This window comes from Triturus cristatus, chromosome 4_1 (assembly GCF_964204655.1).
Source record: "Triturus cristatus chromosome 4_1, aTriCri1.1, whole genome shotgun sequence".
NCBI classification, from domain to species: Eukaryota; Metazoa; Chordata; class Amphibia; order Caudata; family Salamandridae; genus Triturus; species Triturus cristatus.
The window spans coordinates 648,693,358-648,719,723 of NC_140585.1; the positions used below are offsets into that span (position 1 = coordinate 648,693,358).

General features: G+C 44.8%; 1 protein-coding gene across 3 annotated transcripts in view; it reads left to right on the forward strand.

Annotated features, from left to right (window-relative positions):
• Positions 1-26,366, forward strand: part of NELL2 (neural EGFL like 2) — a 1,146,830-nt gene that overhangs the window by 772,240 nt on the left and 348,224 nt on the right. For all 3 annotated transcript variants that reach the window (XM_085653041.1, XM_085653043.1, XM_085653042.1), the window contains one exon: positions 19,068-19,193. In XM_085653041.1, the coding sequence (XP_085509167.1) occupies positions 19,068-19,193 (126 nt within the window). The remainder of the gene's footprint in view (positions 1-19,067; positions 19,194-26,366) is intronic.

Genomic DNA, 26,366 nt, shown 5'->3' on the forward strand with positions numbered 1-26,366 from the left:
GAGTAGTCACACGGGGATAAGCAAACTCTAGTGCAAGCACCAGAGCACGTAGCTCTGCCAATTGGGCGGTACAGTCCCCTAATGTCTGCGTGTGCACGACATCAGATTTGAATTCGCCATTCACTATGGTACCTACCACTATTGCGCAAGCCGCTGAATAAGCATGCTTAGATTCCGTCGCCGGTTGTGCTGAACCATCAGTGTAAATGATACAATGGTAATCCTCAAGCGGGCGCATGGACTGAGGGGCAGGATGAACAAATTTATACTGCAAGTATTCCTGAGTTTGCAACTAGGAATCACAGATAAACGTGACATCCGGAGACGTCAAGGAAGTGGCCCATAGTATCCAACGTGGATGCAAAGCTTTAGAATTCGGTACACTGGTTCTCGTTACTGCCTCAAGGACAAGATACGGTGTGACAACCATCATGCGTTTCCCCTGCGACAGCGCTCTCTCTTTTAGAATCGCCATCTGCACAGCAGTCAATACTTTCCCGACAGAAGAAAACGCATTTCAACCGAAGTGTACAAGTGTGACTTGTAAGCAATAGGGACTGTGTCACCTTCATTAAATGTTAAATACGTGAAACCCACTGTGCCTGGCACAATTCTTATTACCAGGTTTGTGTGGTTGTCACGTGTCAGTGTAAGTATTTAGAAGCAAGAAGATCAGCCTGCAAAGATTGCAGTATAGCTGAATGTTTTGGAAGCCAGCAAGATTAGGTAAAAGTAGGTTGTATCAAGGCATATAGCAGCTTGATACGCTGGACATAATCGGGAATGTAAGTACCCCGAAATAAAAAAAAACAGCAAAGATTGTTGTTTTTTCTGAGTTGTTGGAGCGCGCAAACATGCGCATTTCTCCAGGAAGTAAGGTGCTAAACCTCGTCCTTCGTTGTTGAGCTCATAGCCCAAAAACAACACTGTGTACTCTGCAATGTGTAATTTCGCAAAGTTAAATTTGTAACCAAAGTCCGCAAACATGACAATGATGCGCTCAACGCGTCAACATAATTCGCCATCTGTGAGATACATATCATCAACATACGAGTACGCATCAGGGTCGATGCTCTCTAACAGAGAGACAACACATGCGCAAAAGATGCCTGGGCTGTTTTTATTGCCCATGGCTAATGTTTTGAACTGTTTTTGTTTGTCGCCAGAAGTAAAGGCTGTCCATTGACTACTAATAGAGGACGGGTTATGACTATAAAAGCCATTTGAAATGTCAAGTGCGGTTTCTCATGAGACTATCGACCAGGGCTGAACTGTGGGTATTTTGTACCACGCATCTCGGACAATGAGAGTTCAAATGCCAGTAATCCAAAACTAGGCGGTACGACCCATCAGGTTTGGTTACAGTGAAAAGAGGATTATTCATGGGTGACACACATATTTCAATTACACCTTGATATTCCAATTGGTCTAGGATTTCTCAATGGGAGCTTTGCTTCTCGCCGCATGGGATATTGGGGTTGTGGCTGTGGCATTGACCGCAATGGAATCTCATGTCTGGGCGAAAGTTTATCCCATCCGACCTGAGTACGGTACAATGCCGGTGCAAGCACCTGAGCCCACTCTTCTGCAAAGCTCTGTGCCTGCTCCTTTTGCACTGTGTGTGTGAAACTAGGGAGGATGACCTCCTCCCCTCTCGCAGCAGCCAAAACAAAAGGTGGGGGCCAGGCCGCCTCCGCTAATAAAATGTCATATGTGGAGGTCAGAGTATCCCAAAAAATCCCTCTTATTGTACGTTGTATGTCACCTTCAATTAAAAGGACTATTTCATATAGTCTGTCAGGGGGAGCCACTCTAGTGTCAGCAGTTTCTACTGTAATAAACGTGTCAGTTGCTGTCGCCTTCAGATATGGACGCAGTGCTTGCCACACTATTGTAACCTCCACTGCTCTGTCTAGCAGCGTTAGTGCCCATGTCAGGTTCCAAAGCTGTGTTCTTACTATCTGTGGCATACCTTGCGGTTAATGCAGCAACTTTCTTTTTCTGAAACGGAGGGCGTTGACGTGGAAAGTCGTCCTGCTTGCCTTTACCATCAGCCAGGCAGGGCTGCTCACGTCCTTGCGGGGCACCCCGACCTCTGCCGCGTTCTTCACCGGCTTGTGAGACAGATGTTTCCTGTGAAGAACGAGGAGAACATTGATCAGGAACCTGAAATCTATCAGGAGACCTAATTCTCACGCGATCGCGCAACTCATATGTGTGCTCAGTAGACACTGGTATTGGTGATGCAGGACGTGACCCTTGTTTCTGTTGCTGCTTCCCCTGTTTTTTATTTTTCCAATATTGTTTAGGAAATACTGGACGGTCGTCTTTAGTAGACTTAACCGTCTGAGTTTGCGGTTGCGCTGCTATTTTAGCAAAAGGCTTAACACCCAAACTATTGCGGCCAATGGTCTTATATGCCTCCGCAATAATCTTCGGTAACTCATTTGACACTTGAAAGTTAACCGCATCTCCCTTGACGTTAGCAAGGATGAGATCAGCAACTATGTCAAACACTCCGACAAGCCTCATACCCAATTCGACCGCTGCTTCTGGACCGTGCTCATCCTGAACACGCTTAATCACAGAGGGCAGTACAGTCATAGACGGTGTGCCGAAGCACTTCGCATAGACTGCTGCAAATTCTTTACCCCAGTTCTCACAATTGGTCACCTCTGGTACTAAGTCTTTCTGCAAACTAATCATCAGAATCCTGTGTTTTTCCACAGGAGTCGTATTAGGAAATACTGCTTCCAGCTGGTCAAAGTTCTCAGCAAGCCAATAAGGCACATCGTCCTTATTCTGGGGGCGCTTGCCCATTACCGAATTAACCATGATGGGACTAATAGAAATCCTGGCCGGTCCAACTGGTTGCGTCGCAACCCCAGGTGCCCCCACCTGGAGGTTGCGTGAGATGTATTGCACTAAAGCCCTGTGTACCGCTATCAAGTCGGTATGTAGCTGACGTACGTTGTCCACTGGGGATTGCAAATAACGTGGATGTGGTCTGAACCCGGCCAAACCTGGCCAAGTGGCCCCAGGGATAGACAAGGGGCCTAACTGAACTGGAGTTACGGCATGGGGGAAGGCGCCATTAAACCAAATACGATGCTGCCATGCCGAAATCGGAATCTCCTGAGTCCTATATGGTGTGTAATTCGCAGGTATTGCAGTGGAAGTGTAAGTATGGAATGTTTCATCATCCGCATTTTCTGCAGGAAACGTAACCCAAGAGTAGAAAAGCTCAAGGGGGAAGGCTGCATCGGCACTCACCACAAAGATTACTGACATACCATCGTCGGGCACCCCAAATTGCGTCAGATGACGCCAGAGCGCTGCGCGACTATGCGGAGCTATATTAATATCACCCATAAGGACACAGAGAAGAAAAACAATCTATATGAAATGTAGCACAAAAAGGGCAGTAATTCAAAATGCAAACCTTTTTAATTGTAAATCTTGAATGAACCTATAATTCATCCATATAGGTAGGTTAATCCATCACTTCTGTAACCGGAAACAGGAGTGAGGGTGTTGTGGACGAATATAAGCACCACAACTAAAGCGTCTCGAATACAAGATCAAACGTTAGGTGCACCATGTTGCGGGGATTCTGCTCATGCACAGAACTATGCACAGGAAACCACGACCTCAGTGAATTGTGGTGTACCAAAAACTCACCTCAGTACCCAGAACCCCTATCTCACTAGCATCAGTGTCTCATTCGTTCTCCGTACTACAGCGAAGCTACCAATGATTAGACAACCCAGAACAAGCAACTCAGGGTACTGTCAGGAATGGTAGGAATGAGGAACACTCTTTCATTTTTATTCTCATACCAGTCCACAACGTGAGTAATCAGAGACGCGGAAAAGTTTAAAAAATTTTTTTTTAACTACGTGCTCTAAGATGCAGTATTTTGGCTAACATAAGCAGGCAAATGATTAGAAATAAAACAATCAGCATTGCTACACCATAAAACAAAAAGGGAGAAATCATGTTATAATGATAGTGGAAACAGGTCTTATAGGAGCCTTGTGTACCACCCTCCCCTGGCTAGGAGCTAGGTTTTATAATAATGGAAGGTCTCTAGGTTTGAACGGGGAACCCCATACCTCCAAGATCAGCTAAGGTGAATTACATCACAGGATCAGCAACGCTCTCTGTACTGTAGACGGAAACGTTTTCTCCAAGTGCCAGCATCCTGCATGCAATGCAGTATTAAAGGCACCCGAGTTTAAGATATTTGCAGCTGTGTGCGTGTTGTGTTTAGAGCATGGGCCGATCAACCTGTATCAAAAGCATACATTGTTATTTGACCTTGAAGACTTCTGCACACATTGTACAGAATGAGGTTGTGGTGTAAGTCTAGGGATGTGAAAAACAGACCGTTCTCATGCGAAGAAATGCAAGCATTTTAACTTACAATAACAGTTACATGTAGTGTCGTGTGCAAAATGCGGCCAAGTGGCAAAATGGCGTTTAAACTTCTAATATGCTTATGGTAATATAGCAATGTATGCAACCAGAAGCCTGTCTTCACTACAGTCACACACAACCAGTACATGTCCTACCTTTCACATACATTGCACCCTGCCCCAGGGAATACCTTGAGCCTACCTTTGGGGTGCCTTACATGTAAGAAAAAGGAAGGTTAGGGCCTGGCAAGTGGGTGATCTTGCCAGGTCGACATGGCAGTTAACAAACTGCGCACAGACACTGCAGGGTATGTCTGAGATACATTTTCAGGTCTACACATGTGGGTGGCAGGCTGCAGGCCCACTAGTAGCATTTCATTTACAGGCCCTGGCACACTCAGTGCACTTTACTAGGGGCTTACCAGTAAATCATATATGCCAATCAGGAAGATCCAATTGTAACAACAATTTACACAGAGAGCATATGCATTTTAGCAGTGATTAGCAGTGGGAAAGTGCCCAGAGTCCTAGAGCCGACAACAACAGTTCAGGTACAAATAGGAGGAAGAGCAAAAAGGTTGGGTATAACCCTGCAAAAAGGTCCAAGCCCGACACTTTTGAGTTGGTCTCTTTCACACTTCTCAGTCCTTTATTTGCATTATAATCCAGGCATGGATATCTGCCTAATTGGTCTCTCGATTTGTAGTTTCCATTTTGCCTCCCTATAAGTTCCTTTAATATTATTGACTCTTTTCCATCTGGTTGAATTGCATTTTCCTCCATAAAGTTTGTAAGCCTCGTCTGGGTTGTTTCTGTTTTAATTTTCCTAGCCTTAGCCCCGTACACACTCAGTAGTAGCTATTTGTTGTAGGATATGTATCATGAGTAACAGGGTTTAGCTAAGGTTTATCCTGTCTTTTACAATATAATTTCCTACTTTGCCTTTTGGCCTCAAAATCTCACCTGTCCACTTTCTTATTCACAGACTACGAAGAAACAATTATCTCATAGCCTTATTCTTAGATATTGCCTGTAGACGTCTTTAGCTGTCTGTTGGCACAAAGACCCAAAGAGGGCTTTGTGTTGATTCCTTACTCATGATTCAGCCTAGATTTGTATTGTCTGAGAGCCATTATAAATACATCAGCATCCTCTGGGCTAGTTCCTACCTCCTGAAATTAGCTTGTGGAACAACCCTGATTAAAAATAAACCTTCACTAGATGCAGATATTCTGTCCAATTATCAGTCGATCTCACAGCTGCTTTACTTTGCCAGGCAGTTAGAGAAGCATGTTATCAGCCTTTACCAAACAAAATGCCCTTTTACACCCAGCACAAATGGGTTTTCGCTCTTGTTTCAGTATGGAATTGACTGTTTTCTCATCGCTTGATAATTTACGCTGCTGTTTCAACAATAACATCTATGCCACTCTGACTCTTTTGAATCTATCAGCAGCCTTCACCAGGGTGTGCCATCAAATCTTAATAGATAGGATGTCAGACCTGAGAGTTAGAAACTAAATGATATCATGGTTCAGGAACTACCTGCCAGACAGGTTTTTCCAGATTATACATTTGTATCTTTCCTCTTGGACTACTGCTATGGTATGTCTCTCGACCTCCCAGGCGATTTGGTCCAGAGGCTGCATTTAGTCCGGAACTATGCATCCAAACCACACTGGTCTTGGCCCTATGTCCAAGGAATCATATTACTTCAGAAGTGATTTCCTTACACTGGCTCCCTTAAAGAAAAAACATACTTTCTAAGTCTATGTGCCTAATCCACAAGGCATTGTTTAATCTCCATTGCTCACTACTCATCAAGCACTTTTAATGGTGCCACCCCATCAGAGACCTTAGTTCAAGGAAAAATTATACTCAGGATTCTGAAGTTTCGTTTCACTGCCATGGGTGGATGCGCTTTTTAAGTGGCAGCATCCACATGGTGGAATGGGCTATCTATGCAAGGAATGCAATTTGACCACAGGTTGCAAATTGTTAAAAACTTAGCTTTTTTCATCATTCCCTTACTCAACGTTCCTTGCAGTAGTGACTTCCTATAGCATTTCGCTGGCATTTTTTTTCTGTGTTCTAGCACCAAGATAACCCTAGGTGGCGAATGCCTGTGCATTACAAAAACCTCGTAAATAGCAAATAAATTTCAAAAATGGTACCTCTGCATTGGTGACCTTTGCATCTGTTTAATGTTTGCATCATTTCTTGAGTAAAATAATATCTTTCTCTGTTATATTCAAATAGGAAACATATGGGTTTAAAGTCCCTAAAATGTCCCTCTCCCATTTTAAACTGTTCATCTTTTATACCATTAAGTCTCGCCTCTTTTTCAAAGTAATGCTGGGACAATAGCCCCGCTGCTCCCATGTGAAGCATTGTAGCATGACCTTGGTCTGACAATCATCTCAGTTTGAAATGTACCAATTAGTGTTTTCTAAAACCAACGTCTCCTTCAAACTGAATCTCTCCAACAGCTTTCAGCTTATAGTAAGTAGGAAGTAAAGTGCCTGAATTGTGCCATGATAGGAAACTACAATACCCCATTTCAGGTGCATAATAAACTGTGCTGCTTCAAATATCATATAATGAATAAGGGTTCACAGTGACTAGCTGGGGTTCACTTTAACGTGGCTTCGATTATAGCTTAAAAGATACACTATTGATAACACTGAAGTATATTGTAATGGAAAACATCTGAATCTTTGAAGGTATGCATCTGCAAATTTGATTTTTTCAAGTGCAATTAAAGATCACCTTCTTATCTTAAGAAGTGCTGATAGATATGACATTATTTAAATGAAACTAAATGTACTTGAACCTTGCCCTTAATGAAAACTGATCATCTTAAATTAGTGACAAATTATCGCAAGGATATGACTGCTTGGATTTTAATGACTGTAGCAAAAATATACGCCATCCTCTATAGTTTTACCATGGGTGTTACTATAAAATATGTATGCTATTTTCAGGTCAACAAAATTTTACTTTTGGTTAGCAAAGAGATGACATATGAATAAAAAGCATGAGTGAAATATTTTATGACAAGTGCACAGCTGCCAAGTTTTCCAGGTCCATGTGTGATGTGCTGGTCCTGTTCAGATATTTTTCTTTGAATTCTGGGACTTGTAGTCCTGATTTATAATGGAATAAACAAGACTACAATTTCAGAATTCAAAGAATACACCTTGACTGTAGCAGCTCATCACGCATGGACCTGGGAAATTTGACAGGACCGCAGATGCATATGATCAATTGTGTTATATTTGTTCATGTTATACGCTTGAACATGGCTAAACAAAAACATTTGGGTTCGCACTTATATGACAATCTTCATCAAACATCACAGTTTAAGATGGTATATTCAGCTGGCAATATTTGAGTTGCTCGCAAACTGCATGTTTAACACACATAGCTAAAGCAGCATGCAAAACGGTAGGAAAAGAGTATATGAGAAGGAGGAGTGCCTTGACTGCACACATAGCTTAGAATAACTTACGCGGTACTTCATACCTCTTAAACGAATTTTAAAAACATATGTATTCACACTCTTACCATAAATGGGGTTCTACAGTAAGGGTAGACATGTAGGAAAATCTTCCCAGTTGAAGATTAACTGTTAAAGATCTTTCCAACCCTTCTGGTGAAATAGAAAAAAACATTAAACTTCGAACTGTATAACTAGATCACAGCATGACACTTTGTGAAAGGAAGAAATAGGCTCAAAATTTAGTTTTCTAGGGGGTGCTTCAGAGTTTGATAGAGAATAATTGATGCCTTCATTCAGCAATGCTCCTTCCCTGCAAAGCTCAGGGTCCCTCTACACTCTAAAGGGCGGAGGGAACTGCTGTGTTTATCGCTGTGCATTCTCAACTCGCTCTAACAGCATAAGCCTTTGACCTGCTGGCCCACAGATTACAAAGTGCACCATAATAGCGTCAGCATGAATGGGCATCACGTATGGTTGATGCTAACACCCAGGGATGCTGTGATATGGTGTAGTGAATAAGCTGGTTGGTTACAGGAAGCACTGGGAAGTCCTTTTGCTTGAGCTAACATTGTAAAGATCTTCCGATTAGTGGCATGAGTTTTTCCCAACTAAATATGAAGATTTTAATATGTGTATTGTTTTTTCACAGGTTTTAAACATTTTAATTTATTATATGTGGGAGAATGTATCTGTTGGTCCTGAAGAAGGTGGCAAACATTTGTGAGATTCACCGAAACATGTAGACAAAATTAACAATACAGAATATGTGTAAATTTTTGATACGAGAGATGCTGATCCTTATACTACCTCAACTGTATTGTGCCACATTTTGAGGATTTTAACTGCAAGATATTTTTCTTATATTATAAATGTTTTAACCTAGTGAATGGCACGATTATCATTATTATTACTGTGACATTGTTGATATATACATTGCAAGATTTAAAATGTACAACTTTAAAGGATATTAGAGGACACGCTATTAAAGCTTGGTGCCTTTTAATACTGGTTTACTGGTACTGGATTTCTAGATTTGATAGTGTATGTAATATTAACCCAAGGGGTGTTTGAAGAGTTAATGCAGCATACACATGTGGATTGATGATTTCCCAAGCAGAGATTGGACTTTACCATCTGCCACTGGATCTTCAGGTCAAAAAGATGATTGCGCTGAAATATATATATGTGGGAGGTTTCTCTACTCTGGATCATTTCTATTTTGTTTTCAGTGTGGCTCCACTGAAGGCATGCATGTCCATGCTGGGCAGGCGGGGATCTCTAAATATGTGGGTGATCATCCACCAGGGGAGTGGACGCATAGCCTTTGCTGACCTGGCAGGCCACTAGGCCACCCACAAGGGTCTACATTCATAAATGCTAAATAGCCTGGTCTTTTTTTTGTATATGACCTTGGAAAAACACCACATAGGTTTGGGCTACTTTATCAGAAAAAGGGCCATTACTAGTTGTAAATGCAATGGTGATTCTCTACATGACAGTCTAGCCTTTCGACAGAAACAAGCACAAGTACTTGGTGTATACCACACTCAAAACCTAATGATGTTGATATGAATAATGTGAGGATCACAGGTCATGAGGTCACAAGTTTAAATCATTTAATGTAAATTTAGTGGCACACCTACACATGGAATCTCTCCTTAACCTTTTCATAATCAGAGTTAATGAATATGCTATCAATGAAATATCATCTGTTTTATTATGATTCTTAGGGGCATATTAGCAAGAAGTGGCGATAACTATTGCTAACCTAGGTTAGCGCTAGTTTTTTTATCGCTGTCAATCTTTGCAAGTTATCGACCTGTTAGCGACGTATTACCAACGTGTTGCTAACAGGCGATAGCTTCAGGGAAAGCTGCCGCTAACATTAGCTCGATGGCATTAATGAAACCGGCGATAGCGGGTTGAATCCAGTGAAAAGCCCTTAGCGATAGAAAAAGGCACGCTAAACAGCAAGTGTGGACTTAGCCTATCAGTCCACCTCCAACATAAAAGATGTACAAAAAAAAGTTTAAATGCAGATTTGAGCAGCCACGGCCAACATCAACAACCCCCTCAAGCCACCCAACATCCCGGTTGACCAGGATGGGAGCCTGGATGCCTCGCTGGACCTGCGCCTGGTTCCTGGATCCCTCACTGGACCTGCGTCTGGTTCCTGGATCCCTCGCTGGACCAGCGTCTGGTTCCTGGATCGCTTGCTGGACCTGCATCGGATCCTGGACCCCTCGCTTGACCTGCGTGTGATTCCTGGATCCCTTGCTGGACCTGTATCTGGTTCCTGGATCCCTTGCTGGACCTGCGTCTGGTTCCTGGATCCCTCACTGGACCTGCATCTGTGGCCTGGAGTGGGATGTGGAATAGCTGTGGAGTCGATGAGCCGTGGTGGGAGCTATTGATGTGCGATGATGATCGCCCATACCTGATGGTGAAGTCTGGCAGGTCACATGGAGACACGTTGCTGACCTGTGTGAGAAGCCCGCCTTGTGCACCTTGGTGCAGTCAATGGTAGTGATGCTACGCACCAACGTAGTGAGGTCCCCTTCGCATACTATAATCCACCAATACACCGGGGTGCACATAGGGGATTACCAATGGTGGGTGCCGTCTCCCTGCATCACAGGACGGATGATGTTGGGCTGGCTGGACGTTCTCGAGGGTGAGGCACTTGGGCTATGCCAAACTTGTGTGGTCTGAGTGCTGCAACTACACGCCTAAGGGAGCCCTTCTGCATCAACTGCATCGGGTGGTCCACCAGTAGACTACGCGGTGACTGCTGTACCCAGTCCAGTGAAAGCACACCTGGCTCATGCTCCTGCTGGCTGTGTCTGTGTCACAGATTTGGAGCGAGTGCAGTGGATTGTGCCACGGGCTCAATGTCCAGGTAAGGAGAAGGGGTGACGCGTAGCGCAGGAGGGGCGGGGCAGAGCTGCTCATGCCAATCACATGTAGGTGACGCACCCCCAGTGGCGGCTCCATCGCTATGTTGGAAGTGCGTTGCCTCACCACCTCATGCAGGGCAGAAGAGGAACAATCATCACATGACGATAACTCAATCAATCAATTCCTCAGGGGAATTGTAAGTGAGCTACTCACCTGTGAGAGTCTCGCGGCACTGAGGGGGGGGGCGCAGATCTGTTTGCCGAAGAGCCAGTTCTTAAGGGTCTTCCTGAAGGTGTTCAGAGAGGGGGCACCTCTGATGTCTGCCGGTAGCTCGTTCCAGGTATTGGATGCAATGTGGGAGAAGGATCTTCTGCCTGCTCTGGCTCTGTGGATGCGGGGGGTTTCGGACAGTGCGAGGTTGGATGATCAGATGTCTCATTTGTGTACGTGGAAGTTGATTCTCTCGTTGAGGTATTTGGTTAAGTTGCTGTGTAGGCATTTGTAGGCGTGAGTGATGATTTTGAAGGTGACTCATTTCACCATGGGGAGACAGTGGAGTCTACGTTGGTGTTGGTTGATGTGTCAGTGTCGGGGGAAGCCGAGGACGAGTCTGGTGGCGGTGCACTGTAATGTCGGTAGTTTGCGGAGTAGGGACTTGTAAATGGCGGTGTAGAGTTTGTTTCCATAGTCCAGTCTGCTGGTGATGGGTGACTGTCTTCCTTGACTCTGGGGGTATTCATTTGAAAGTCTTGCAGAGGATGTGGTGGGTGTTTAAGCAGCTGGAGGTGACGGTGTAGACCTGTCTGTTCATGGTGAGGGATGGATCGAGTACGATGCCGAGGTTTCTGGCGTGGTCTGAGGGGGTAGGTGGGCTTCTGAGGGTGAAGGCCAACAGGTGTTGTCCCATGCTACAGAGGTGGTTCCAAGGAAAAGGACTTCTGTCTTCTCGGCTTTGAGCTTCAGGCAGCTGTTGGTCATCCAGATTGCGATGTCCTACATTCCTTTCTGGAAGTCGAGTCTTGTGGTGGTGGGGTCTTTGGTGAGGGAGAGGATGAGCTGGGTGTCATCAGTGTAGGATACGATGTTAAGGCCGTGCTGTCGGACGATGGTGTCGAGGGTGCCATGTAGATGTTGAAGAGGGTCGGGCTCAGAGATTAACCCTCTGGGGCTCCACAGATGATTTACGTGGTATCGGAGAGGAAGGTTGGCAGTCTGATCCTTTGGCCTCTTCCGGGGAGGAATGAGCCGATCCAGTCGAGGGTTGTTCCTTATATGCCAGCGCTGTGTAGTCTGGCGACTAGTGTACGGTGGGAGACGGTGTCGAAGGCTGCTGAAAGGTCGAGTATGATGAGTACTGTGGAGTGGCCTTGGTCCAGGAGGGTGCGGATGTCGTCTGTGGCGGTGAGTAGGGCAATCTCGGTGCTATGGTAGATGTGAGGAGGGCAGGGGTCGGTGGGGTCCCCTGAGTGGATGCCTCTCATGGTAGAGGCGGTGTATTCGGTTGTGACTGGCGTCCAGGTGGAGATGGTGGGCTGGCTGGTGTGTTGGGGGGTGGGGGACTGGCTGGGGCGTCTGGTGGATGGACAGCAAAGTTGTTGTGGAGTATTTTTGATCCTGAGGTGGAACAAGGTTTCCAGCTTATCGCAGAGCTCTTGGGACAGGGTGATGTCTGTGGCTTCGCTGCGTGGGTGGTGAATTCATGAATGACCTTGAATAGTTGCCTGGAGTTGGTGAAGTTGTTGAGGATTTGGTTGTGGCGGTCCGTCATGGCGCCCTTGTAGGTGGTGTAGATTTCAGGTATCTTGGTGTTTCTCCAGTTCTTCTCCAGGCATGTGCAGGTGCGTATTGCTTCTTGGAGATCGGTGGTGAAACAGGCGGCTTTCCTGGGGTGCTGTTTGTCGGGCTTGCATAGCGGGGTGAGCTTGTATGTGCAGTTGGAGAGCCAAGGGTGGAGGTCACTGGCTGCGACGCTGGCATTGACTGTGTTGGAGGCCGGGGTGGAGGTAAAGGTCTGGCAGCAGTGGAGCCAGGTGAACTGGTCGTGGGTCATGTTTGGCGAGGCCTCTTGTCAGTCTCTGAGTTTTCCATGGTTGAGTGCGTGGAGGGTGGCTGAGCTGTAGCAGTGGCTGGCTCGAAATCCAGGGTTCCTGGCGCTGGTCGGGGTCGGGACACGGACGGACTCAGACGGGCTTACCCTAGGTGCGCCTTCAGCGCACCAGCGGCGTGTGTCTGCTGCGCTTCTGCGCAGTGGCTGCCATTAAGTAAGGGAGGGGGAGGAACGATCATCTGGGATGCGGGAATGGCTGAGGACAGGGGTGCGGGCCACAGGGGTAGCAGCGGCGGGAATCGGGAAGTGCGGGCTCAGAGAAGACAAAAATAAAGAATGAAAAGGGAAAAACTAACTGATGTGATCATGCTATGTATCCTTAGGGGTCGGGAAGGTGGGTAGGACTGCGCCAAACATGGAGCAGGGCATGGGCGGATTGGCATGCCCACTCCAGTGCGCAATGACTGTTTGGTCGGCCCACTCATGACGCCCAATGCAGTCATGCGCACTTCCCTGTTCGCAATGCAGGCTGCATTCCAGCCTGCATGGGGAACATGGCCAGCCCTCCAGCCCCTGGCTGCATGACTTGTCCCATTGCCAATTACCAATCACACCGCCACATTGCAGCATTGTGATTGACTCAGGGGAGGGAGCCTGGCTGCCTACTTCCTTTTCCTGGAAGCAGACGCAGAAGAGCAGGAGCTACGAAGACATGGGACACAGCTTCGAGGTAAGACTTCCCTCGATAAATTTTTAGCAACACCCGCTCACACACACATCCCTGTGTCCATGCACCATCCAGGGTTCTTTACGGTGTTTACCACCTCACAGCTGTCCACCCCCCACACTTCTCAATGGTGTCCCCTGTGCGCACATGAACAGCGGGCGTACCACTCGTGTGCCAAAGGCACATACATAGTTGCAACGCATGCCATAACATCGCATTCCATTCCAATGCATACTAATACTAGGCACATTGCAACAGTAGAGTAGGTGTTGCATAGTGGAGACTTGAAGAACACTGTTCCCACTTTAGTGAGTGCAACCTAAAACTATCCTTTGCACCACAAACCCAACCGTGAAGCCTGGAATTCCTTTTTGAGCACCCACAACACACCCAAAAATCTAATTTGAGACTAATGCACAGCCCATTTTTCATTTTTAACCCCAAAATACACCCCATTTTTCATATTTACCCCAAAATAAACCTCATTTTTCATTTTTAACCCCAAAATACACCTTATTTTTCATATTTTACCCCAATTTTAACGTTTTACATTCAAAATCCATACCCACCCGAAAAACTTTAAATTACCACATTACTGACCTCAAAATGTGTTGTATTCAAATGCGAAGTTAAGGCGCCTGCTTTGTCAGAGTTGTCTTGTTAACGATGTACTGCCTGCGTTGTAATGGTCATCTCCTGTGCCAAAGCCAACCATAGGCTACGCCGTTTGCGTCCTTCTGCCCCTGGACCACGCTCAGCACCTAGGAGCATTCCTCTTGGACACTCCACCGATACGACGCCAGCAGCCTCCTCACCATCAACCCTGGACACCACCTTGGCTGCCAGGACCAACCTCTGCTCCAGACCAGACAACGCCATCGCCATCACTGACGGCTGCAGTATCACCCTGGAGCACCCTGACCGTCAGGGAGGAGGCATTGCCATCACCTACAGAAGCACACTCCAACTGACCACACACTCTAATGACCCAAGGGTGACCATGGACTACGTTGACTCCAAGATCCGGGTCAGGCCCAAGAACATCCTCTGCGGCACCCTCATGGCCCCCATTCTGCAATACCCTTGTAGACCTCATTGCACTCCATGGGCTCCCGTCTACCGACGACATCCTAATCGGTGAACTCAAGTTCCACCTGGACAACCCCAGTGACCGGGACACCACCCCCTCATGGGGAAGGTCCCCTACATCAGACACAAGCAGCAAGTCAACGCACAAAGCCACATAGCAGGACACATGGTCAAGCACCTCACCTCCGCCAGCTTGAACTTCAACTGCAGCCACAACACCGTACTAATGGACCGACCATCATTGGTAACATCAAGTCTTCACCTTGCCCACCGGGCGCCACCACCATCATCGCACCCCCTTGCAGCTGGATCAAGGCCACTGAAGAACATCTCGTCAACTCCCTCCGCACCAACACTCCACCAATGCATCAAAATGATGACACCGCAAGGCGCAACCAACACCGATGGATCTCCAACAGCGCCAACATTCGGGCACCCCTCATGAACAGCACTGCGTCAGTACGTTCCGCCTGTCTGATGGCAAGCGTGAGGGTGAGGCATTGCCACAGGAATAGGCTGGCCCTATGCATTGCTGGAGTTTTGTCATGGTTGTGACACGACTGCAGCAATGTGTGACTTTAGCGCAGGTAGATACGTCAGGAATCCTGACGTATCTACCTGCCATTACCTGTCATTACTCGCGTCATGGAGCGCTGTCCAGTGTTGAAGCACATCCGTGCTGTCGCAAGAAGGGCGTAGTGAGAAGTGTTGCAACGCTGTCTTGTCGCAGAGCAGCAACACTTTTCATGACTGTGGCACAGGAATGCATACTATCTTATTGATGGTTCGCATTCCTGCACTGTATTTTTGTCACAGGGCAGCGCTGCAACATTGCTTGCAGCGCTGTCCAGCACCAAAACCTGCAGAGATATGGGCCAAAGTTTTATCCCCATTTCTAAGGCCAGCTGTTTTCTGGTCTTAAGTTCCTGCAGCTAACGGGCCTTAGTCTGACTTTTTTTATCGCTTCGCAGGTCAGGGCCATCCTTGCTAATAGGGCGAAGTGCGGTTAGTGGGAGTTTTTGTGAAATTTGGGGGAGGAACGCCTACCTTGCATGTCATTAGCGATAAATATTGCTTGCATGCAAGGCGATAGAAAAACCAGCTGCTATCGCCTGAAAGCTGTCGCTGACGCCTGTTAGCGACAGCTTGCTAATAGGGAGATAGAAATATCGCCACTTTAGCGGCAAAAAAGTGCCGGTAAATTGGCAATAGGCCCTTGATAACATGCCCCTAAGTTTAAAGAGTCTCCTGTCATTCTGTCCCAAAATACCCTTCTTACAGAAAAGCTTAATAGTTGAGCCTCTGGATTTTCCTTTGGAGATTTTAACCTAACTCAAAAATTATTTTGCACTAGTTGTTAGGTAGATTTTTTTTTATAAAGGTATAATAGTAGGTTTTATAAAAGAAAAGGACCAATGCACCTGTATCCAGTAGCGCCTGGCATGGATCAGGGTCGGGTGGAGATAAAAAAAAAAGGAAACTTACCTCTTTGCGTCTCTCCACATCATCCCTCGTGGTTCTCCCTCCACACCAACCGGAAGAGGAAGCAGCTAGGCTCCTCTGACCAATCACAACGCTCCAATGCAGCGTTGTGATTGGTCTGAGTGTCATCATTCGGTGCTCAGATGGGGCCTGGGTATGCTCTCCATGCAGGCTATGATGCAGCCTGCATGGAGAACATGCAAAGTGCGCATGACTGGCCGGCCGGCCGGCCGTAGAGGGTCGGTCAATCAGTCATGCGCACGTTACAGAGTGTCACCACTCCTTCCCCTGCTCTGAGAGCAGAGCAGCCCCGCTCCACAAATACGCAGGAACAAATAAAATGATAATAAAGTCCAGTTATTATCATTTTATTTTTCCTTCATTTCCACTGCTAAAAGCAGCGGGGTGACCCTCCTCCGGCCCAGCGTAGGAGACGCCATGCCTGTGTCGAGTATGTGATTGGGATTTATAGTATATGTGTGTAATCAACATTCTCATAAGACTCATTAGTTGTCTAAACAGCAGTACAATAATCCGTAAAAGGGCGAGTGGAATTGCCAATAGGAGGAACTGGGAGATCATTAGAAAAATCGTCATAAGCAGTCACTCACTACAGGATATTTGACAATTAATTAATAGAGACGTGATCAGACAAGCAAGCCCTAGTAACATGGTTTATGTAATAAATCCTGATGGACATCTTATGAGCAAACGTTACCAAAAATATCTGAGCAGCCAAATGCCAATTTTTTTTATTTCAGTAACTACATTTGTATGAGCAGAAATTAGATTCATGGTTTGTGTAACCACTGCAGATACAATATGTGCATATAATTACCAGTGGCATGATCCATTTTACTCATGATGGAGAGATCTGTTCAACGTCTGCCTTAAAATCGCATGCGATGTAACTTAAGCAATGCACGCTTCTTCGAAAACAAAAAACAAGGTTTAATAAGCCACATGAATTCTATGAAAGAGGCAACCAGCTAAATATAACTCGAGTCAGTTTGCACATTTTCATGATCCTCAATAAAAGGATCCTGAATAATTTAGAGTGCTATTTCCTTCTTTGGATACAGGAAGTCACTGAAGGAACATCACCTTACAATGTGCTTTCCCCAGCCTTAGGTTTGTTAGGCAGCCCCTACCAGAGTCTACGTCATCCTCATAATATGCAGGTCAATTTCACCCCTTTGGATTCCGGCCTTCTTCTGCTTCATCTACTCTAAGAAGTTCCCATTTAAACGTAGGCATATTTTATTCAGTGAAAAGAAGATCCATGTGTCATCTAATCCCTTCAACACGCCCCCTCTTTACCCATTCACAGTGGCCCCTGAATTGTGCCATGTGATTCCCAGTGAGCATGCTGGGAGAACCTCATAAAATCTAGATGCTGTTTTGGTTCAACCACTTATAATGCATATGATGTGTACCAGAATTAGATCCTCTGCTTGAGGCCAGAGCTGTGCTTGAATATGTGTGTATCATCTACTATAACCTTCAATCAAATATTGTCTATGCTCTGCTCCGTTTAGAACAAAACATGATGACATCAAATGTGGTTTCAGGTCCACCATCAGTGTACCTGTTTCATATAATATTTATTGCATACGGATAATCTTCTATTCTTTTATGGTAACACATTTTTATGCATTTCTACAGTGATAGCTGTAATTCTAAATGCTGTCTCTTAATCATGTTTCTCAGTCTCTGCCACAGGTGACTATTCACTTTTTAGCTCATGTGCTCTAGATTGTCATTAGTATCACTTTCCCTGTTGAGGAAATCTCAGGGATGAAATCAAACGCTCTCTGATTTCTTATCTTTAAACTATCTAGTGAGGTGCACGTTCACAGTCTTAGCTGTAGTTCTGCTTCATTTTAATACGATATGCTCCCCCTGATTCTCCATATCTCAGATCTCCAATATAAATATTCAGTTAAATATATTGGGTGAAGAGTTGGTCTAATTCTTTAAGTAAATATTAGCTGGAATATACTGTATTCTGATATGAAGTAATTTAGAGAAAGCAAGCAAAATGCGCTATAGTTTAAGCCGTAGAATGCTCAGTTGATATTTAATAAAACTTGCAGTAATAACCTGATGCTGACCACAGACTGAAGTATTATCCCTGAACCCTACTTTCCTCATTTCAGGCTGCCTGAATCCCTCTTGGTTTTGCTATGCTCCTGTTTTATTAGACATTCCTGGTGCCTCCTGCAGCATGGTTTTCATTATTTGATTAACTGATGTTTTTGTACACTATATAGTATCTAATTTGTGTATGATTTAGCCAGTTTTTAAAATCATAACATAGCATAACAGGATAAAAGGATGGCAAGTATATTAGAAGATTAATAAAAGATACACTCAGCGTAGAATCCATGGCAATGTCATATGTGATTCCTAGGATTCACGTGCCCCTACAAAATGCTAACTCTAGTTATGTTGATTCATTTAGTTTGTGCTATTTAACTGTCAGAAATTCATGCTTACTTCTTCTGGTAATGTACATTTAAGACACACTTAAATGTCCACAATTCTGAAGAGAGATCCTGTTTATGTTGTGCCTTTCTCCCTGATGAATAAAATGATTCAGAAGGTAACAGCAATAAGAAGAGTGAATGATTGACCTTCTAAAGCAGAATGATCATAAGATACTCGACAATATCAAAAGCCATCATAATCCTTAAAGGCTTACATAAACACACCAAACGTTGTTGGGTGTGATGTAGCAAAAAAATGGTATCAGTTTTAACTATGTGTATACAGCACAATCTCCTTTATGTGTATCACAGTATTTAGCTATATGTTGTCCATTACTTTTACACTGGTATTATGCATTTTGACCACTGAGAAAAACAGATCTACAATCACAATGAATATGCCACTTTCTTGCAGATATTGATGAATGTGCTGAAGGGCGCCATTATTGTCGTGAAAACACCATCTGTGTAAATACACCAGGATCATTCATGTGCATTTGCAAAACTGGCTTCATCCGAATTGACGATTATTCTTGCACCGGTAAGAACTAGCTCTTTGATTATACTGCATACTAACATCTGGACATACATACAACAAAGTCGCATTAACATTTTATCATTCAGTACCTGGCCCTTCTTGAGCTGGTCTAGTAGTTTCCTTCAGATTTTCCGTTGTCACTCCGGAGTCACTCATAATATTATTGTCTTCTTAGAGCTTGCTGAACTCCACTTTGTAAATTGTTCTCATCTCCATGCAAGAGCTGCCTTCTGTTTTGTTCTCATTGCCTTCCCTTCATTGATACAGATTAACTCTCTCATCTCTTAAGGAGGGCACCCATTCTCTCCTCCTTATTGAAATGTAGCACTTAAGCTTTTTTAGATAAATTCATTAAAGCATAACATTCCGGATGTCCACCTCAATACATTTAAATATCCTCACTGGTGCAAAGCCCGTAGGTCCATAAAAACATAAGTTAAAGGCTTTGTCTAGAACATGCATTCTTCTTTCTCTCCTACCATCAAGTTCCTTCAGTGCAATGTGCCTATGACTATGTTGAACAAGATTTATTATAGCAGACAGAGATTCTTTCAGACAATGTCCTGATGTTATTTACTTATGTTAACCCCTTCAGTTCCACGCCCTTTCCCCGCCCTGTGCCGGGCGTTACATTAGCGGGCGGGGTTCATGACGAGATAGTCTCGTCATGGGCACAGCGCAACCGTGCTCCATGACGAGACTATCTCGTCATGGGCACTGAAGAGGTTAATGTTATATTCCCTTCTGTTTCTAGCCAATGGAACCTCCCCAACAAAACAATATTCTTGAAACTGGACTTTTATCGAGTTCAATGACTCGATGTGCGCCAGTGTGCACCCTCTCAAGTAGTCCCTGCTCCCCATTACAAAACAATAAGTGCAAAGCATGCATACTTGGTCCTGCAGAAAGCATAGAGAGGAAAATAAGAGGAGTCGTTAATCAGCTGCTACATGTTTCTGAGTTGCAGCCCAAGGAAACACTGATGAAGGTTGATGCAGTCAAGATGTACACTCATTTTCAAGGGGGACTATTTACTCCTCAGAGGCCATAGTGTGTGAGGGCTCTGCACAGTCACTGGTAGCTGTGCTGTCTGTGTTGCCACCAGGGTGCACTTAGCCTTTTTTTGAGGAGGGTGGTCCTGTGTGTCCCCCACTGGGTTCCCTCTATTTGTGATGCTTTGTGTTACTTCAAATATCCATTCTGAAGGGTGGGACTCACATTAAGTATCTGCCACATCCTTTGTGTCTAACAGTTAGTGCGCCCCTCCAGAGACTTTTTGTATATGTGTCCATAAATTGTCAGTGAAAAGCGCGAGGGTCACCAACTTGATCCTTGATTTAGATGGGATTTTTCTCTCCTCCTCTGTTTTTATATTCCACCTGTAGGTACTTGGGTTACTAAATGAAGGAGATGAACCCTTACTCAAAGCAACCATAATCTATCTCAGGGTGAAACACAAGCAAACCCCTAATTAGCCTGTGCTTAACCCTCTGGTAGCTTGGCACAAAATCAGTCAGGCTTAACTTACAAGCAATGTGTAACGTATTTATGGCACACTTCAAACAGTAATACAGTGAAAACACAACAAAACAAAAATCCCTCAACAATTTACAAAAATAGAGTAAACTTCAATACATAATTTGACACCAAAAAGACAAAAACCCAATCAATAGAACCAGAGATGTCAAATTTTACGGATTTTCTGGTAAGTAACGCACCTAGAAGCATAAAGCGCCACTCATGGTTATCTGGTCATGTGAGACTGGGTGAAAGTCACAAGTTCAGGCGAACTGCGAAGGAGCATGAGCCAGATAAAGAGACCAAGTTAGTCCAGCTGAAGGAGTTACGTTCAAAAGAGTTTTGTTTGCGGTAGAGGGGGCCACGAGGAGCAGGGAGATTGTTGCGTATGGTCGACGATGTAGAGCGAAAAGCAGGCCGGGCATTGTGGGCAGTCGTCACTGTAGCATGAAGATCCTTTTGGGTGTCAAGGACAGTTATTGCCGTATATTTGAATTGGCGGTCACTGCGGGCTGTCAATGCTTTAGCGCGAAGTGTAGATCTCGCATTACAGGCTGTCGCTAGCTTTCTCTGTGACGCAAAAAGTTGGTTTCACCAAAAGTTTGCTTTGACGAGCGGCAAGATCTTGGCTCGAAACGGCTCATTCGTAGTCACGAAGAGACCAAAACCTCAGAAGTTTTCCTTTTTTGAGCACGAGCTCCACTGATGCCACGTCAAGGGTCGAGACCTGAAGGGCACTTCATGGGGATCAGGAACCCACTCCAGCAGAGGCCAGCAGGGCTCAGGCTGGCCCCGTTGAATGTCAGCTAAGGTTGATGCAGGGAACTTCTGGAGATTCTGTCCTTGCAGCTCAGAAGAGGAGGTCAGTCAGCTGACCCTTTTTTTCAGAGTTTTATATAACGCAAACTTGACCCGAAGGTATCAGATATCAGAGCAATTTACATGAGCACCTGTTGCATTACACAAGGACACACTCATTCAATTGTAACTTAAAATCTGCCTTTGCACCAAACTCAAAATTCCTACCTATTCCCAATTGAAAGTTAGCACTTATTAATTGTAATAAGTTAAGTCAATGTTATCTTATAAGAGAGTCAGGCCTTGCGGTAATGAAAAAGGAATTTAAGTGTTTTTCACTACCAGGACATGTAAAAATTAAAGATACATGTCCAATTATTTAAATCCACTGCACCCTACCCTATGGGATGTTTAGGGTCTACACTGGGGGTGTCATATATGAATTAAAAAAGAAGGTTTAGGCCTGGCAAAAGGTTTATTGTGTCACATGAAAATGGCAGTTTAAAACTGCACACACAGGTTGTAATGGCAGGCCTGAGAAATATTTAAAATGGCCACTTAGGTAGGTGGCAGGTCTGGGACATGTTTAAAATGGCTACTTAAGTGAGCAGCACAATAAATGCTGCAGATCACTAGTAGCATTTAATTTACAGGCCCGGGTACATGTAGTACCACATTACTAGGGACATACAAGTAAATTAAATGTGCCAATCGGGTATACACAATTTCTAACATATTTTCAGGAGAAAGGACAAGCCCTTTAGCTCTGGTTAACAGTGACATAGTGCACAGAGTCCTAAAAGCCAAGAAAAACAGGTTCAGAAAACTGGAAGAAGAGGAAGGCAAAATCTGTGGAAATAACCCTGCAGAGAGGGTCAAGTCCAACACCACTCCATTATATATTCGTAATAGACCTGTCATCCATAGGGTGGTCTTCCCCCAACATTTTGCCTGCTTACCTCCACCTTTTGCTGTATCATTTTGTTGGCCTAAGGGCTCTGAGCATTTTACCACTGCTAACTAGTACAAAAGTGCATGTGATTCTCCCCTGAACATGGTGACATGTGTTTATGCCTGTTTGGCATGTTGAGTTTACTTGTATGTCCCTTGTAAAGTGGTATACCTTATACCCAGGGACTCCTATCTAATTGCTACTAGTGGGCCTGAAGCACTGATGGTGGCATCCATGCAAGTAACCTTTCAAACCTGTCTCAGGCAAGCCATTGCAAGGCCTTTGTGTGCAGTTTAGTGAAACGTTGAGTTTAAAATCACTTGCCAAGCCTTATACTCTCCTCGTATTACTCATAGGTCACCCCTAATGTAAGCCCTAGGTAGCCCTAAGGGCAGGGTGCTGTGTAAGTAAAAGGAAGGACATGTACTTTTATGTTTCACATCCTGGTAGTGACAAACAGCTAAATTCATTATTCACTAGTGTGAGGCCTACACTTCTCATAGGCTAGCATTGGAATTCCTTAAAACACTTTTAACCCCTTCGACGCGCATTCCGTCATGCACGTTGGTTGCGCTGTGCGCATGACGGAACCGTTCCGTCATGGCCCCCCCGCGCACGGAATCTTCAGTGTGGCGCGGAAATACGCGCCGCGCTGAAGAGGTTAAGCTGTAATTCCTGATTAGAAGCAGTTGTTAAATCATGTTTCATATATTTGGAATGGAAATGAGAAATCCTACTAATTGTAAAGTTGGATTTGACGTTACTATTTAGAGATGTCACTTTTAGAAAGTGACGTTTCTCTGCTCTAAACTTTGCTCTGTGTGCCTGCAGCCTGTCTCCAATACAGGTCTGGGCTGGGTTACAGCTACACTGTGCAGTCTCTCTAGACAGCTACAAATACAGGAAGGTGAGGCTCATCTGCATTCTGAGCATCTGTATTCTGATTGGTCTTCTGGAAATGGAGGAATGGAAGATGCTAACACTTACATTTCAATAGGTAGTGTTGTGTCCACACACAAAGCACTGATTCAGCCCCCACAGATAGATTGGCAAACAGGGCTGGGTTGAAAGGGATCCTTCTGCACTTCAGAGAGTTGCTTTGAAGTCACCCCCTACATCAAAGGCACTTTTGGGTATCCGTGCTGGGGATCTGATTCTACCAAATCAGTACACTATTGGACCTGGGATGAACTCTACTGGATTACATACTGTTGTGCTGTAAGGATTGCCACTCTGCCTTGACTGACTATTCGGAGGAACTGCTTCTCTGCTTTGCTGAGCTGCCCTGCTGCCTGCTGATATCTGATGGGTTGGGGACAAGGAATGGGCCCATCTCACTTTCACCCAGAGTGATTAGAAGGGCTTGCTGGCTTGCCGACTGTTTTCTGAAATCTCAGGGACACAAAAGACTTCCTGCAATCCTGCTGGTGCTGCTTGACTCTGCCATCTATGGGTCCTACCCTTACCCGTGGTGCTACCTCCAGTCCTGGGCCTCAGAAGTGGGTTCTGAAGCTGATTTCTGCAAAAACTGATGCATCACTCCAACTGTGTGAGAAATTCTGCTGCGTCACCCTTCGGCGCAGACGCTGCTCAACAACAGCAGATCCACAGCCTGCATGACTCGGCTATGACTCTCTGCACGTCTCGACGACGATGCATTGCATTCACTTCAACGGAGATCGGCGACGACGCGGACCTCCTTTGCGAGGCTCAATGACAATGTAGTGAGCTCTCGACATCGACACTTGTGCCACCTTGGTATTTCTACCGTGGGTCCTGTCTGGGTCCTGTAGCTGGCCTGCCCTCCATCGTGGATAACCTGAACTTTGGATTTGTACCGGTCCTTCGCGACCTCAAGTAAACTTTTAACCGCTAGTGACTTCTAAGCACTATTTTTGCATTTATTCTGTAAAAATTCATATCTTGACTTCTACATATTGGAATTTTGTTGTTTTGGTCCTGTGTTGCTCAGATAAATCTTTTTTTTTCTAAACCTGTGGAGAGTCTTTTTGTGGTGTATTCATTGTGTTACTGTGTGTACTTGTGTTGCACAAATACTTTACACATTGTCTCTTAAGTTAAGCCTGCCTGGTCTGTGCCAAGCTACCAGAGAATGAGCACAAGTTAATTTAAAGTGTGCATCTAGCTTATCCTGACTAGGATTGTGGTTTCTACTTGGACAGGGTGCAAAGCCCCGCTAACTAGCGACCCAAATTCTAACAATTTGTTTCAGTCCTTTTCTTAATTTAGCTTTCTTGCACTATGTTTTGGTTGCTGTCCCACTTCGTGTTTTAGTACCTCCAGTGTTCCAAGATATTGTAACTTTTCTTAGCTCATATTTATAATGTTTCTCAAACGAGTAGGAAATTCTAGATCAACTATCACTCCTGAGAAAGGTTTTGTAGTTTTATGCCAAGCACTAATGATGCCTTCTTTTAAGTCTGATTCCCCCATTGATTTTAAATCACTCAGCTTAGTTTGATCGACGAATATAACAGTAGAAATGCATGATCTATGAGCAAATAAAGAATAGGGCACTGGTGAGTACCAATCAAAGCAATTAAAAGGCAATATAAAACCCTATGACAAACTAAATGAAAAGAGCTTGCAATGGGAAAATAAGATTTCATTCTGTACATTCTCAACAATCCACTGTAATAGTAGCCTGAAATTATGCATCTGTTGCACACTCAATACAGTACTAACGCCTCATAGTTATCAAACCTGTGCTCCACAAAAGAACAGTCAATCCACACATAACTGACAAAGTTTTAACTCGAGCCACAAAGACCACACCCAGAGACCAGCATAAACCTACGTAAGGCCCACCTATCCAAAAGAACACATTAGACATGGAGCTCACTACTTTTCAAGAAAGCGAATGTCCACCTATAAGACTGTGGGTGCTGGAGACCATGATGTTGAGGTTTGCACCTGAAGATTCCTTTTCCTAGTCTGAGCACTGGAGCAAAGTGAGAGGAAACTGGGATGAGTTCTTTTTAAATGTTCAAAGTGGCTATTGTTAACAATTGGGGGTGCTAGACTGATACCCCTCAAGAAGGAACCACTTGATCATGTTCTCTGCATTTGCAAACCGGGGCAGCCTGGACTGTCAAGCGGCTTCTATTGGCCTTCCCCAGCTCCCAGACCCCCCAGGACTATTGCTGGCCAGGAGCTGCCGCAGTGTGCGGCGTGCTTCAACATACAGCGCGGGGGAGAAAAGCCCCGCCCGAGAAGGTTTCTAGCGTCCCGCCTCTGATCCCCTGACACGCGCGGAAGCGTGCTGTGCCCCTCTTCCCGCTCTTTTTATAGAAATCAGGAAAAGCGTTCAGGTTTGGTAAACGGCTAACAACAGTGTTTCTGAGCTATATCTCAATTTCACTAGAATGGTAGAATTATCAAAATAATGCGCTTTTCCATCAGTGAACAGTAAGTACAGAAAAGTGGTTACGTCGTGCAGAGAAAACGCTAATAATGTCTTGTCAAAATTGAACTCGTTGTATTATGCCTGGTACAAAGAATATAACACCGAGCGGCCCCCGCCGCAGCGCGTTCAGCGCTTCCATCTGCAGCGCGGAGACATTCCCTTTCAATCCTGAAGAGATGGTTTAACCCCATCCACTCTTTCACGGCGATGTTATTAGCGTCAGCAATAAATTTAAGTGCTTAAGATAACCGAATCCATTAAGTAAAAGTCCCGGTGGCGTCCCCCGTGCGGGGTATTAACTGGATTTTAATTGGGTTTATTATCACTTTGGGAGATCTGACAGTGAGACTTTTCTGTCGATTTCCAGTACTATTCCCTAAGAGATGTTTATTCTCTTGTAATACAGCGCCCATTGCCAAGTCTTTCTCTAGTCACTCAAATTACACATTCAAATTGATTCTGGCTAGTAGTTTGTATAATT